This window comes from Sinocyclocheilus rhinocerous, unplaced genomic scaffold (genome assembly GCF_001515625.1).
Source record: "Sinocyclocheilus rhinocerous isolate Xijiao unplaced genomic scaffold, SAMN03320098_v1.1 scaffold189, whole genome shotgun sequence".
In the NCBI taxonomy this organism is placed as follows: Eukaryota; Metazoa; Chordata; class Actinopteri; order Cypriniformes; family Cyprinidae; genus Sinocyclocheilus; species Sinocyclocheilus rhinocerous.
In genome coordinates this window covers 545,574-558,762 of record NW_015667354.1, presented here as the reverse complement: position 1 = coordinate 558,762, position 13,189 = coordinate 545,574, and the positions used below count along the sequence as shown (strand labels likewise).

General features: G+C 36.9%; 1 protein-coding gene across 1 annotated transcript in view; it reads right to left on the bottom strand.

The window, feature by feature from the left end:
* Positions 1-13,189, bottom strand: part of LOC107733867 (glutamate receptor ionotropic, NMDA 2A-like) — a 41,640-nt gene that overhangs the window by 27,929 nt on the left and 522 nt on the right. The window contains exons 2-6 of the mRNA XM_016545696.1: positions 10,565-10,767; positions 3,919-4,090; positions 3,417-3,570; positions 2,878-3,003; positions 1,943-2,172 (exon numbers count right to left, since the gene is read on the bottom strand). Of these exons, the coding sequence (XP_016401182.1) occupies positions 1,943-2,172; positions 2,878-3,003; positions 3,417-3,570; positions 3,919-4,090; positions 10,565-10,767 (885 nt within the window). The remainder of the gene's footprint in view (positions 1-1,942; positions 2,173-2,877; positions 3,004-3,416; positions 3,571-3,918; positions 4,091-10,564; positions 10,768-13,189) is intronic.

Genomic DNA, 13,189 nt, shown 5'->3' with positions numbered 1-13,189 from the left:
GAGGCCGAAAGCCATCGAATGCTACTCTGTGCAGTCGTCACCGGTCTAATAAAATGCAGAACATATTAAAGCGTCTTTGGTGTTTCCATGTTTTCTACAAAAAACGGAAATTGAGGGGTTATGACGTCATTGGCAGGCGACACAATGACACTATGAACACGCTCCGTGTCACTAGTTAAAATGTATTATTTCTCTGGATTTAAACATTCTTCGAAACATCTGGGATAATGTAAGTACACAAGTCAGCAAAATATATAACACTGTTCTAGTGGTTTTTGGATATTTTAATAAAAAAATCTTACATATTGTGCCTTTAATGACTGTCCTCCTACAGGATTTAACACAGAGTAACAGCTCACTACCAGTTACAAAAAGACATTGTATTTATGAATCCTCCACACAAATGCTGAGCTTACAATAAAACGCCAACAAAAAGTCCCATGACAGCTGAACAAGACAAATTATTCTACTTTAATAGAGCTCACCGCTACATAAGAGAGTTCACAATCTATGTGAAATAGCTTTGGGCTTTGTTTTATTTGTGATTGAAGAGATTATTTTCAAACAGGATATTTTACACTTGCCAGGATGGGCTACTAGTTCAGATTTTCACTTGTTTTGCCATATTTTTGACTATTATTCAAAAAATTTTACTAGCTCCACCACCAAAAAAATTCAATAAATAAATAAATAAAATAAAAATATTTGAACTAATTAAACAGGCCTTTAATTAACAGTAATGCCTGAAAATATTATTCTATTCTATTCTATTCTAATTTCATAGTATAGGCCATCAGTAGTCTTTATTCTTCTGTTTTTCTCTTCACAGACCAGTTCTGCAAAGCAATGCGCAGCATAGTCCTTTTTAAACCTTCCAAGCATCCAGATTATTTTAAAGAAGGCTCAAGCTCATTGTCATCCAACACTCACAGCAGCATGCTGGCGTGGTGCAGGATTCTCATGAAAGATTCTTGTGCATTTTCTCTCTGAAATAAATACTAATCAGTTGTGAAGACTTTGTTTTCATGTAAAGGAGGAGCACTTGTTAGTCTTGGATACGAGCCTCATGAACAAAACATCCAGCGCCCGACAAAACTTCAAGCCTGCAAAGTAAACACTGTAGGCTGCAGTAAATACCCAGCAGAGACTGCAACGTCTTACCAAAGGTCAAAGTACTTTGTTGCGCTATTACAGGATCGAAACCACTGTGCTGCCATCAGTGGCGAAGCTTTCATTAGATCTTTGGGAGACACACACACATACTTTGCCACATAATCTATAAATAAATATCCTTACATTACCTAAATAACTATTTTCTATTTTAATATATTTTAAAATGTAATTTGTTCCTTTGATGGTAAAGCTGAAATTTTAAGCAGCCATTATTCATTATTCTAATATGCTAATTTGCTGCTCAAGAAACCTTTCCTATTATTATTCTAAATGATGAAAACAGTTGTGCTACTTGATATTTTTGTGTAAATCATGATAAATCTCGATGAATAGACATTTATTTCAGTAAAACTTCAAATATTTCCAATATAAAAGTCTTTACTCTCACTTTTGATTAATGTATTGGGTTACACTTTATTTCGATACATGTCAACTACATGTCAACTAATTCTCATTAATTTGCATCTACATGTCTACTAACTCTCAGAGTAGACTGTTAGGGTAGGTTTAGTGTTAGTAGAATAAGTTGACAAAGAAAGTGTTAGAAGATATTAAGCAGACAGTCTACTAATACTCTACTAACTGCTAGTTGACATGTAGTTGCAAAGTTACTTACTGTTAATATAATGTCTAAAGTGGACTATCGAAATAAAGTGTTACCATGTATTGCATTCTTGCCGAATAATTAATTAATTTCTTTAAAAATAAATAAATAAATAAACTTACAGACCCCAAAAATGTGAACACTAGTGTATAAATATTGTTTTACCTTATTGTCGCTTAGACCTGTCACTTGGTCCACAAATTCCTCCTGGATCATGAAAGCAGCCAGGTTGGCAGTGTAACTGGCCAGGAAGATGACAGCGAAGAAGGCCCAGATGGACACTATGAATTTACTGGTGGTGCCTTTGGGGTTTTGCACGGGCACGGAGTTGTTAAATACCAGGCCCCACAACAGCCAGACTGCTTTGCCCATGGTGAAGGATGGTCCGTGGGGGTCTGCGGAAGATGCGTTTTCATTAACATCCTTCATTCGTGCCAAAGCCTTTCTCAGTTCTTTAATTTCAGAAATAACATAATCTCCCCTCTTCACGGTCATTAGAGCACTTGCACAGAATAAAGCCAAAGTACAGCACCCTGCTGCTCAGCTGTTAATCTTCATATTCTTGAACAGTTCATCGGCCTTTTGTTTTCACATAAGCGAAACTGCATGCAAGAGTTCACCGTGAAACATTACGATAAATACACAGAAGTAAACCTAGAACGATTCCTTTGTAAGGTGGCTGTAGAAATAGACAGCTGATGTATCTTTAGATTGCTTTGACGTACCTCCCTTTTGAAAATCTAAGCTTTAAATGAGTCGTCTAACAAAAGAAGAAATGCTTTTTAGTGTCACGTAACAAAGGCACTCCAAATGAGGCTTCATTAATTAAATCTGATCCACTTGAATCAAATGAAAATGAATTGAACTTTATTGAACTAACTCCGAGCCCGAAACCACTCAGCACCGAAATTAAGTATAAATTAAGCCTTAATGTTTCGCAAAAGAACAAGGGGTTTGTGGTGCAGATGTGAGACGCTCTATCAGAGCAGGGCAAGGATTTACTAGTGTGTCTGAAACTGAAAGACCGACTGCATTGCAGGGGAAACGGAGGAGGAACCGTGGAGGGAGGGAGTGAGTAGCTGAGAGTGCTAGTTACGTACCTTTGCCCTGAGCGAGGTTCCTGTTGAAGCCCAGGGGGCTGACGAACTCAAACATGAAGACAGCCATTGCAGTCACCAGCAGCAGCATCACAAACATCATCACCCACACAGACGCACTGAAGGGCTCTGTAGCGAAGGGGGAGCGAGAGACAGGTAGATCGGGGAAAAAAGTCACAGTCAGCAACTATCATCCAGGCATTCTGCTTGATATGTGACTATAGACAAGCTGAAGAGATGAAAAGAGCTTTACCGTGGGAAGCAAATGCGAAACTGGCAAGTGTCCATTGGGGAAGTTTCTCAGACCCTGTAATTATTGGCCTTATGCTAATTAAATAATGGCTTGCTGATCTAGTGCCATCAAGCATAAAGGAGCACTCAGGGTGCTATGAATCTAAAAGCGGCCCACTTCAGCGGATTTGTGGGCGACTCTATCGGCCTGTCGGATCTGGGGTTTGATTGGTGGAAAGACTTCAATATTTTGACAGGTGGAAATAAGACGATCGTCGAGAAAACATCTGCTGTGCCCTGCAGATAGTTACCTAAAAACGCTGATGGGGAGACGGTTCCGTTGCTACGGGATACCATCACACTAATCCCCGTTTCCACGAAGGGGACGGAGAAATCGATGACCTCTGAGCGCTCCTCATTGATTGTCAGGGAGCCCACGGCCATGACTGCTTTTTTGTACACCACCTGTTGAAGGAGACAAGACGACACGGGGGTTTAGTCAAAAGCTGCGACATTTATATACAGAACACCTAGGATATTCGATTCATTTTTGCAGCCAAATGAAACTTGAGTTCTAGCGTTTCGCTCCCTCTGGATCCAAATTGAACAAATATCTAGCTCATTTCCCCAATTTCACATTTGATTGCTATCAGGCTTTGACTGACTTTTACAAAATTACTTCCAGTGGAGCGCGCGAGAGAGAATGGGAGAACAAAACTTTATTCAATCTAACCTTTGTTTATCTCTGTAAATGGAAAAGCAGCGTTCGATAACAAATCGCATCGGCAGATTTGGCTAATTAAATCTTCTCACCTCTCCCACCATGCCGTTCCACATGTTGTTGATCTTCTTGCCGTGCTTCCCGTTGGTCACCAGATAAAGGTCGTAGGTGAACTTCACGTTCCGAGCGATTTTCTTCAGGATGTCGATGCAGAAGCCTTTGCAGCACTTTTTAATGTACGTTCCTCCTCCCTCGGTGGTGTTGCTGATGGATAGAGCACATTAATCACAGTTCAACTTAAAGCAGAATATCTGAATCATGAAGTCAGGACCATTTCACGCTTAGCTGACTGATGCATTTTCTGGATTGTTCCATGCATAGGGAGAAATACTGTATGGCATGTCTTCAGATGTTTTAGTAAGATGTTTTTTTTTTTAAATAAAGACATACTTTTCATTCAGCAAGGATGCATTAAATTGATTAAAAGTGAACGTAAAAACGTACATTGTTACTAAAAAAATTCTATTTCAACTAAATGCTGTTCTATATTAATCAAATCCTGAAAAAAATGATCAGTTTCCACAAAAATATTAAGCAGTAAAACTGTTTTTAACATTTACAATAATGCTACTTGAGCACCAAATCAGAATTCTATTAGAATATTAGAATGATTAGAATGCATATTAGAATGATTTCTGAAGGATCATGTGACACTGAAGACTGGAGTAATGGCAGCTGAAACTTCAGCTTTGTCATCACAGGAATAAATTACATTTTAAAGTATATTCAAATAGAAAAAAAAGTTACTTTAAATTGTAATAAAATTTCACAATATTACTATTTTTACTGTATTTTTAATCAAATAAATGCAGCCTTGGAGAGCATAAGAGACTTCTTTCACAATCATACCGACCTCAACATTTGAATGGTAATGTAGATGGATGAAAGAAATATTAATTACCACAAACACTTATCAGCAAACTAAAATTTACAAAGTGGCCTTTTGTTTTTAAACAATGTGCTCTCTCTAGACCATAATGTATGAATTTGACAAATTCAAATTAATATTTATTGTCGCAATTTAAATGTTTGGGAAATGAATCTGAGCACTTGTCTTTGATTTCATGACTACATATATCACACATTATTATATATTATATTTTATACTATATTATATATTATATTTTCACATTTTAATCTCACCACAAACATGAAATTACAAACAAATGATTGTTGTTATCTTTGTAACCCTCCTTTAGTGCAGTTACTATATACTGCATGTGTGAACTTCACGTGATTTTCCACTGCATGTACACAATAAGCTATCTCTGTGTGAACAGAGCGGGATTAAGTACTCAGAAGAGGAGTCACAATTGTATTTTGCACTTTGTCTAAAGCATATTTTGGACAGCAGCCTGCATGCGCAGACCATTCACTAGCTGGGATTACAGTACAGTAGGTATAGTGTGCTGAAGCATGAACGATAAAGCCTTTCGCTGCCGGCAGTGGAGAAATTTCTTAATTACAATGAATAGTAGGGCTTTCCCTTGAGAGCCTCTCAGGGAGCCATCAAGGGAGTGCCAAACCTCTGGTGAAAATTGCAGTCGACTGGAGATTTCTGACGCCTTGTAAAGACCACCGCCAATCTGTGCCGACTTAATTGCAGAGGGGTTCCTGTTTTCCCGAGCGAGGAGGAAGACAATTCTATTTACAGGGCAGTCAAGATGATTATTTCATTTGGACTGGGGGAGAAGGTCCTGTTTTTAGACACAGTCAGAAGGGGTCGACTAAAGTAGAACCTGCATTACTACAGCTTACAGTACATCTAGTGTTCATACTCTCATTCAGTTTTTATTTATTTCATAGCTGAATTCATCCTAGGGTACTACCTCACCCAAACAAAGCCCTGTTTACACCTGATATTAAAATCTGGGTAATCCAATCCCAAGTGGTTAGTCAGATACATTGATGTTTATACCTGGCAAGAACTAGGAGTGTCACTTAAAAAAAAATTACCAATTTATTTAATTATAATTTAATTAATTACCAATTGTATTAACTTAAGAGTAAAAATGTAAATAAACAAATAAATGTATTGTTACATTTAGTGACATTTTTTAAACATGATTTAGATAAAAAGTTTATATAAATATGTCTATTTATTTGCCATTTTATTTGCCTATATTTGATTCATTCAACTTAATGAATACATTTATGTTATACTACATTTTTATTTTTTAATTTAAATAAATAAATCACTTTACTTATGTGAAATGAATAAAAAGAAAAACATTTGGCAAAACGACAAACAAATGCAATGTAGATGCTGCATTTAAAAATGATTTATCAATTTATTGAGACATTACATTTACATTTTAAACAAGAATTAGATAAACAGTTTTAAATGTCTTTTTTTGCCCAATCAGCAAGTGATTTGTTTATTTATTCAGATTTGTGCATATTTTTTTCATTCGCAGACATCCTTACACTGAGTCAGAAATGCGCAAAACTTTTAGTTTTGTCCAAGACAGTTTACAGAACACTTATTGCAGGGACAGTCCCGCTGGAGTAGCCTGGGGTTAAGTGCTTTGCTCAAGGGCAAAACGGCAGTGGTTAATGGACTGTCCCTTCTTGGGTTTAAACCTGCAACCTTTTGGTTAACAGCTCAGATCCTTAACTACAAGTCTGCACAACGTGCACTCTGGGGAGGCATGTTCTAGACATAATTATGAGTGACTGGGGTGAATATAGAACACTCTCCAATTAGCTGATAGTTGTACAAAGTAGCTAAATTTGTAGAGAAAAGTGTACTTTAGTAAAGAAAAAAATGACAGGGTTGCAGACAGGACAGAGCTGCATTAGTAATCATGCCACCATCTGTGAGTGGAGCATCTCCACTTCAGAGTTCAGACAGACAACACTTAAACTAGCAAAGCCACCTGGGAGCCTCATTTAACTTTTAGATTGAAGCTAATTAAGACTCGGCTCTCTATGTTCTTTAAACAGATCAACACTAAGAAAAAAACACTTATGAGTATACTTTGTCTCCACAGATTGCTCCCATGCGTGCCAAATCCTTCTTCTCACTGCAAACTATTTTTGCTATCGCCATGTATTTGATATAGTCCCTATGTAGCCCCCAATGTAGACTGCATGCAATGACTATAAATATTGGTTTCAGAGACCTCAAAATAGTGCAAATGCCTAAATTATGTCTGCCCAGAGAAAGTGGAAGTCATTACTGGAGATGCCAGAGGTTGAACAAAACGAAACGAAACGAAACGAAACGAAACAAAACAAAACAAAACAAAACAAAACAAAACAATCTATGAAAAATTACTCTGCTTATCTAAATTTTTATTAAAATATTTTATTAAAATATAAAAGTATTGCAGCTCAAAATTGTGCATTGCATAAGCCTTCATTGCTATGGCAGCGAAAGTTTGAAAAAAATAAATAAATTAAAAATAAATAAATAAATAAAATAATAAAATGTTCTGTTTATCAAAAGCATCATTAAAATAAATATTACTACACCTTTAAGAAGTGAATTTTCACTTTTAATCACTTACAATCATTTGCCTGATTGTCCTAGCTGCTCTATAACCAGTACCTGAACAAAATAAATGAGTCTACAATGCAGATAGTGCAGTCTACAAAAGACTGAAAAGCTGAGCTATGAAATTTTTGTTCCCTGTTATCGTGTTAGACAAAAAACAAAAAAAAGCTTATTGTAAATCCAGCCTAGCACTGATCGTATAAAAGCAGAGGAGTGTTTTTGGCAGCAAGAAGTGGCTGCATGCCTTCTGACTGCAGAAATGAACAAACTTTCCTGTCTCCACAATGAGAGAGACACACATTCGACTGCCTAGGCAAAATCCAGTTTCAAATCAATCTCTTCCCCTCTGTGCTGGCTATGACGCACACAATGAATTCCCCTGGCTCCTGCAGAGGCTCTATTCTAACTCTCACAAGGCAGAATCCATATTATAACAGAGTCTTCCTCACATTTCGATACCCAGCGGCAATAAGAGGGGCTCTCTTATGTCACCAGACCACTTCCTCACTGCCTTTACTACACCAATTACATTCTTATGGAGACACACTGTCCACCATGTTTGTTTCTTCTAGTTCTTTTAGAGATTTTTTAAATATGAGGCAAGCTAATATGATCACTTGCCAAGACAACACAATTTGTGAAAATCTAGGAGTTAAATCTAAGAGGTAAAAGTTGGAGGTGATTATCTGAATTCTGACATTTGCTTTTAAATATCTCAGTGGCTCAGAGTGATCTTGAATTGTTTGCATCTGTTTGTGTGTGTGCGTCCTGATCACTGAAGCATGTCTCCTCTGTTTCTGTGGCTTGTCAAGCTGGCACTGCATCAGTTTCTGCATCTACAGGCCTCAGCAGCAGCTGAAGTAGAGGGTAAAACGACAGCTGAGGATACCAGATGAGCTGCCGTTCCCACATCATCATACTGCATTTATCTCTGACAAAGATCAGAGTGTTAGACTGTCTGTCTGTCAGACTGGGCCAAAAGGGTGACTCTTCACATAAATATAGTTTACTTTTTTGCTCTTAAAGTATTAGTTCACCCATCAAAATGAAAATTCTGTCATCGTGTACTTATCTTTATTTCATTTCAGACCTGCTGACTTTCTTCTTTCATTAAACAAAAAAGGAGAAATTTTGAAGATCTACTTATTTTGAGGTCACACTTTTCTCTGCAATTACAATGAATGGGGACTGAGAGCTTTCAAGGTCCAAAAAGGATACAAAACTACCATAAACACATAAAAGCAGACACAATAACAGTCCAAATGAGTCTTCTTAAGTCTACTGAGACTGGGCATTGCTACTTCATTACTTCATTAGACTAAGATTACATGGTATATCATGTAAACCACTTTTTACAAATTCTTCAAAAATTCACCTTTTGTGAAAGTCATAGTATAGGTTTGGAGAAGGCATGAGGCTGAGTAAATAATGGCAAGTTTAGGGTCGGGTGTAGGGTTAATGTTTTTGAAAGAGTCATTTTATGCTCACCAAGGCTGCATTTATTTGATTAAAAAACAGTAATATTGTGGAATATTATCACAATTTGAAATAGTTTTCGAATGTAATACTTTAAAAAAGATGTAATTTATTCCTGTGATCTAAAGCTGAATTTTCAGCATCATTACTCCAGGCTTCAGTGTCACATGATCCTTCAGAAATCATTCTGATATGCTGATTTGCTGCTCAAAACATTTTTTATTTATTTATTATCTTATTGTTAAAAATAGTTGTGGCAATTAATATTTTTTGTGGAAATGTTTTTAGCATTTACAACAGCATTTATATAAAATATAATTTTTTGTAACAATGTAAAAGTCTTTACTGGCACTTTTGATCAATTTAGTACATCCTTGCTGATTACAAAAAATTTTTTTCAAGAAAAAAAAAATCACTCCAAATATATGAATCGTAGAGTACTGAATGAACTACAATGCTTCACCAAATGAATACTGTGCATATATCAGTGATAGATGAGCTTTCAAAAAAACATAAACATTTTCTGTGCTCTATAAGCAAACTAAAGCTTTTAAGAATGTACATTTGAAGGTTGTTTATCAAACCACAAGGCGATAATAACAACTCTCTGATCGTGTTTACGCTATGTTCCCGTTGGTGTTTCTGATGCACTAAGGTAATGTCTAGTTCTGTTTACTGTGATTATGGCTGAGTAGTTATGTTGACTGAGTAATTTTGCTGTTAAAACCAAGCAGATGAGGAACCAATAAAGTGAGGCTGAGGGAGAGACACAAAGAAAGAGAGGCAGGTCTATCTCAGGGAGGACAGGACTATATCCTGCCAGCGTCTTATTAATTCCTGCCTCCTCCTCCTCTTCCTCCAAACAGGCACAATGGATGCTTGAGTGGGAATTGTGTCGTTGGAGGAACACAACAGAGAGCACTGGCCTGTTTGCAAGTGGACATGTGTGGCATCCACGTATTCTCTTGTGCCTTTGTGTGTGTGTGCTCAGTTCTTTGATGAGACTAATTTTCATGCATACAGAGCAGGATATAGTGATCCTATGAGATCGTATATTCTTCGCCCTATTTAGCAGTGTAAAAAATCCAATAAAAGCCCCTGTGCGTTTCTTTACATGGGCAGTTTTCACTCTCAGTGTTAATCAAGGCTCACAGATCACAACAGCTTTTATGACTGTGACTTTTTAATAATTGTTTATGTAAACTCAAACATGTACACTACTGTTTAAACGTTTGGAGTCAGTACTATTTAAAGAAAGATAATAATACTTTTATTCTGCATTAATTTGATCAAAAGTGGCAGTAAAGGCATGTATTCGATAACACTGATATCGAATCAGCATATTAGAATGATTTCTGAAGCATCATGTTATTGTTTTTACTGTAACATTAGAAAAGGTATTCTTAATTTTATAAAATGTATTTATAAAAAAAAAAAACATTTGGGTTTCCCTTGAACAATAAGCACATAAAAGTTCAAAAATCTAATTTAGTGTCTTCCAACGACAAGTGGACAGTAACACTACAGTATTGATTGATGTACGTAGTCATGCAATCAACAACCCTCAACATATATCAAACTCTCTTTAAGAGTGCTCTTACATCACTCTGCACACCTCTCTAGGGTCACGATGTCAAACATCTATCAGTTTGAGAGTGATTCTTTCAGTAGATGAGTGAGTGATTGAGAAAAACAAGCCTTACTCTTTGATGTGTTTGCGGCAGGGCACAGAGTTTCTCATGCAGGTGCCTGTGAGGCGCTCCACGTTCTCCACAATGACAAAAGGCTTCTCCTCTAGAGTTACAATGCTCAGGTGATTGTCGTCTGTCTCTGCATCACCAAAAGAGTTGAAGCGAGGCCACACAGGATATTTCAAAGTCAAACTCTGGTTCTCCCATTTGCCCATCTGGAAATGAATTGAAAAGAGGAGTGTCACATTCTTGCTCAATAGCTTACCGGTGTTATTCTTTTAATTACAATATTGCCAACATATCAATGCACACAACAACAACAGTGACAGAAGAATAAGTTCTTCAAATTATTTCACAAATTTATAAGAGGTGTGCCTCTGTCCCAACCTCGCCAGTGTCACAGTAAGCACAGATTTGTTTTTCCTTTGGATGCCATGTTTGTCTGTGTCTGTCTTCTTTGGCTAGACTGTGATCACTAAGCCTGTATTTGCTGAGGATCCATCTCTGCTTTGTATCTTTTGCTGTCTCTCTCTCAGTCCCAGAGGGCAAGATCAAGATCAACAGAGGCCAGGCAAACACATTCATCAAATAGTGCCACATAGCATAGTCCCTGTGTCTGAATATGCAAAAGATACACAAAAATAAAGTTGTGACCTGAAAAAGATCAAATAAAATGTTCAAGTAAATTTCTGCAGTATGTTTTAAAAATAAAATGTAAAAAGTTAAAAATAAATACATAAATAAATATAAATTAATAAAGACAGTGACAGGAAAAAGATAGATAAATACTACAAATACTACATATATTTACAGTAAAAAATAGATACAAAAAAATAAAAAAATAAAACTAACCAAACAGTGCCACATAACACAGTCCCTGTGTCTGACCACGCATTAATACATAAAAATTTAAAAAGTGAGGAAAAAGATCAAGTTAAATAAAGATACCTGTAAATCTCAAAATATTAGGCTAAAGTATGCTTTAAAAAACGAATTAAATAAAATGTAATAAATAAACAAATAATAAAACAAAAATAAAGTATTTTACTCAAACAGTGCCACATACAGTCCTTGTGTCTGATTATGCACCAATTCATAAAAATAAAGACAGTGAGAATAAAAAGATGAAATAAAATAAAGATGCCGGTAAAACGGTATGCCTTTAATTAAAATGTAACTGAAAATAAATAAATAAATAAAATATAAAACAAAATTAAAGTACAATAATCAAATAATGCCTCACATACTTGTGTACATAGTTTGAAATTAATCAAGTCAAATTAATATGATGTTTGAATACTTCATTAAACAATAGGCCAGCAATTCCCGGATGATATATCCGGAACAGTGCCATTCTGATGAACAAGAAAAGAAAAAAAAAACCTAAGAAAAAGATGTTCAGCCATGACAGTCATGACCAAACTTTCCTAAGTGTGCTAGGTCAGTGCACTGGAGAGCGATGAGCAGTGATCAGGGGGACCGGGGTATCTCACTAGCTGCAGTGGTGCTAACCAGTGTCACAGGAAATTTGGGTTAATGCTGTTAATCCTATCAGCATGCTTCAGGAGGAAGCCGTAATCGTGTTCCTCCTACCCCTGATGAACCGGAGACTGAGGATGTCTCCGACACCGCCAGAGTTTCCTTTATCAGCAGCACAGCCGCCGATTCATCCGCAACCTTATTAGAGTCAAAGCGCCTTTCTTTTTGAGTTTCTCCCCTCCAACTTTCTCCAACGCTTCTTGTTCTACTGTGTGAAAAATTAATTTCATTAATCTGTCTCATTTGGTTTGATGGCACATTTCTTTTGTCAAGCACTGTGGGTAAAAATGGCTCACCAAACTTATCTGTTTCAGCTGAAGACAAAAGTAACTACTTGCAGTTTCTGTCGACTCTAGGCTTACCATGCTAAAAGAATGATTTATGAATTTGATGTTTTCAGAGTACTTACTTTATTGAAAATAAAAGGACACGATTCCTCTTGTACTGTCAGTCGTTTACAGAGATGGCGTGCAAACATTTTAGTAACGCTGGAGTAAAGCCGTGTTATATTTGGGCACAATTCCCACTTTGCGTGTCGACAGCGATGCTTATGCATGTCTGGCAGGACACATATGTTGCCGTACGTGCTGATGATGGAGCGATAGGCCACAAGCGGTTGAATAATTCAGTGTGTTTTGGAAGGGTGGGCTGACGTCAGCGAGCTCGCCAATGAAAACAGAGCGCAAACGCTAAGAACTGCCTAGAGTTGAAACTGCACTGAGCCATTCATTCTTAATGGAACAGGACTCAGAAATTTCTAAACCTAGCTCTGGTCCCTTTTTTCTCTCTTATCTAACTTTCTCTCCATTGTCTCGTGTGTAGCGTACACACATCTCTCTCTCTTGCTTTCATTCTGCTCACTTTTGGCCTCTGGCTCCGCTCTCTCTCGCTCTCTGTTTTTCATCCGTTATTTGGAAATGTTTGAGCAGTTGTTTTTGAAACTTTGTTGTCCTTGAAACTTCACAGTACACATTGGTTTCACTTTATTTTGATGGTCCCTTTAACACATTCTGTTGACTATAGGTAACGTTGCACCTACATGTCTACTAACTCTCAATTGAGTGTTAGTAGAGTATTAGTAGACTGAAAGGGTTAGGG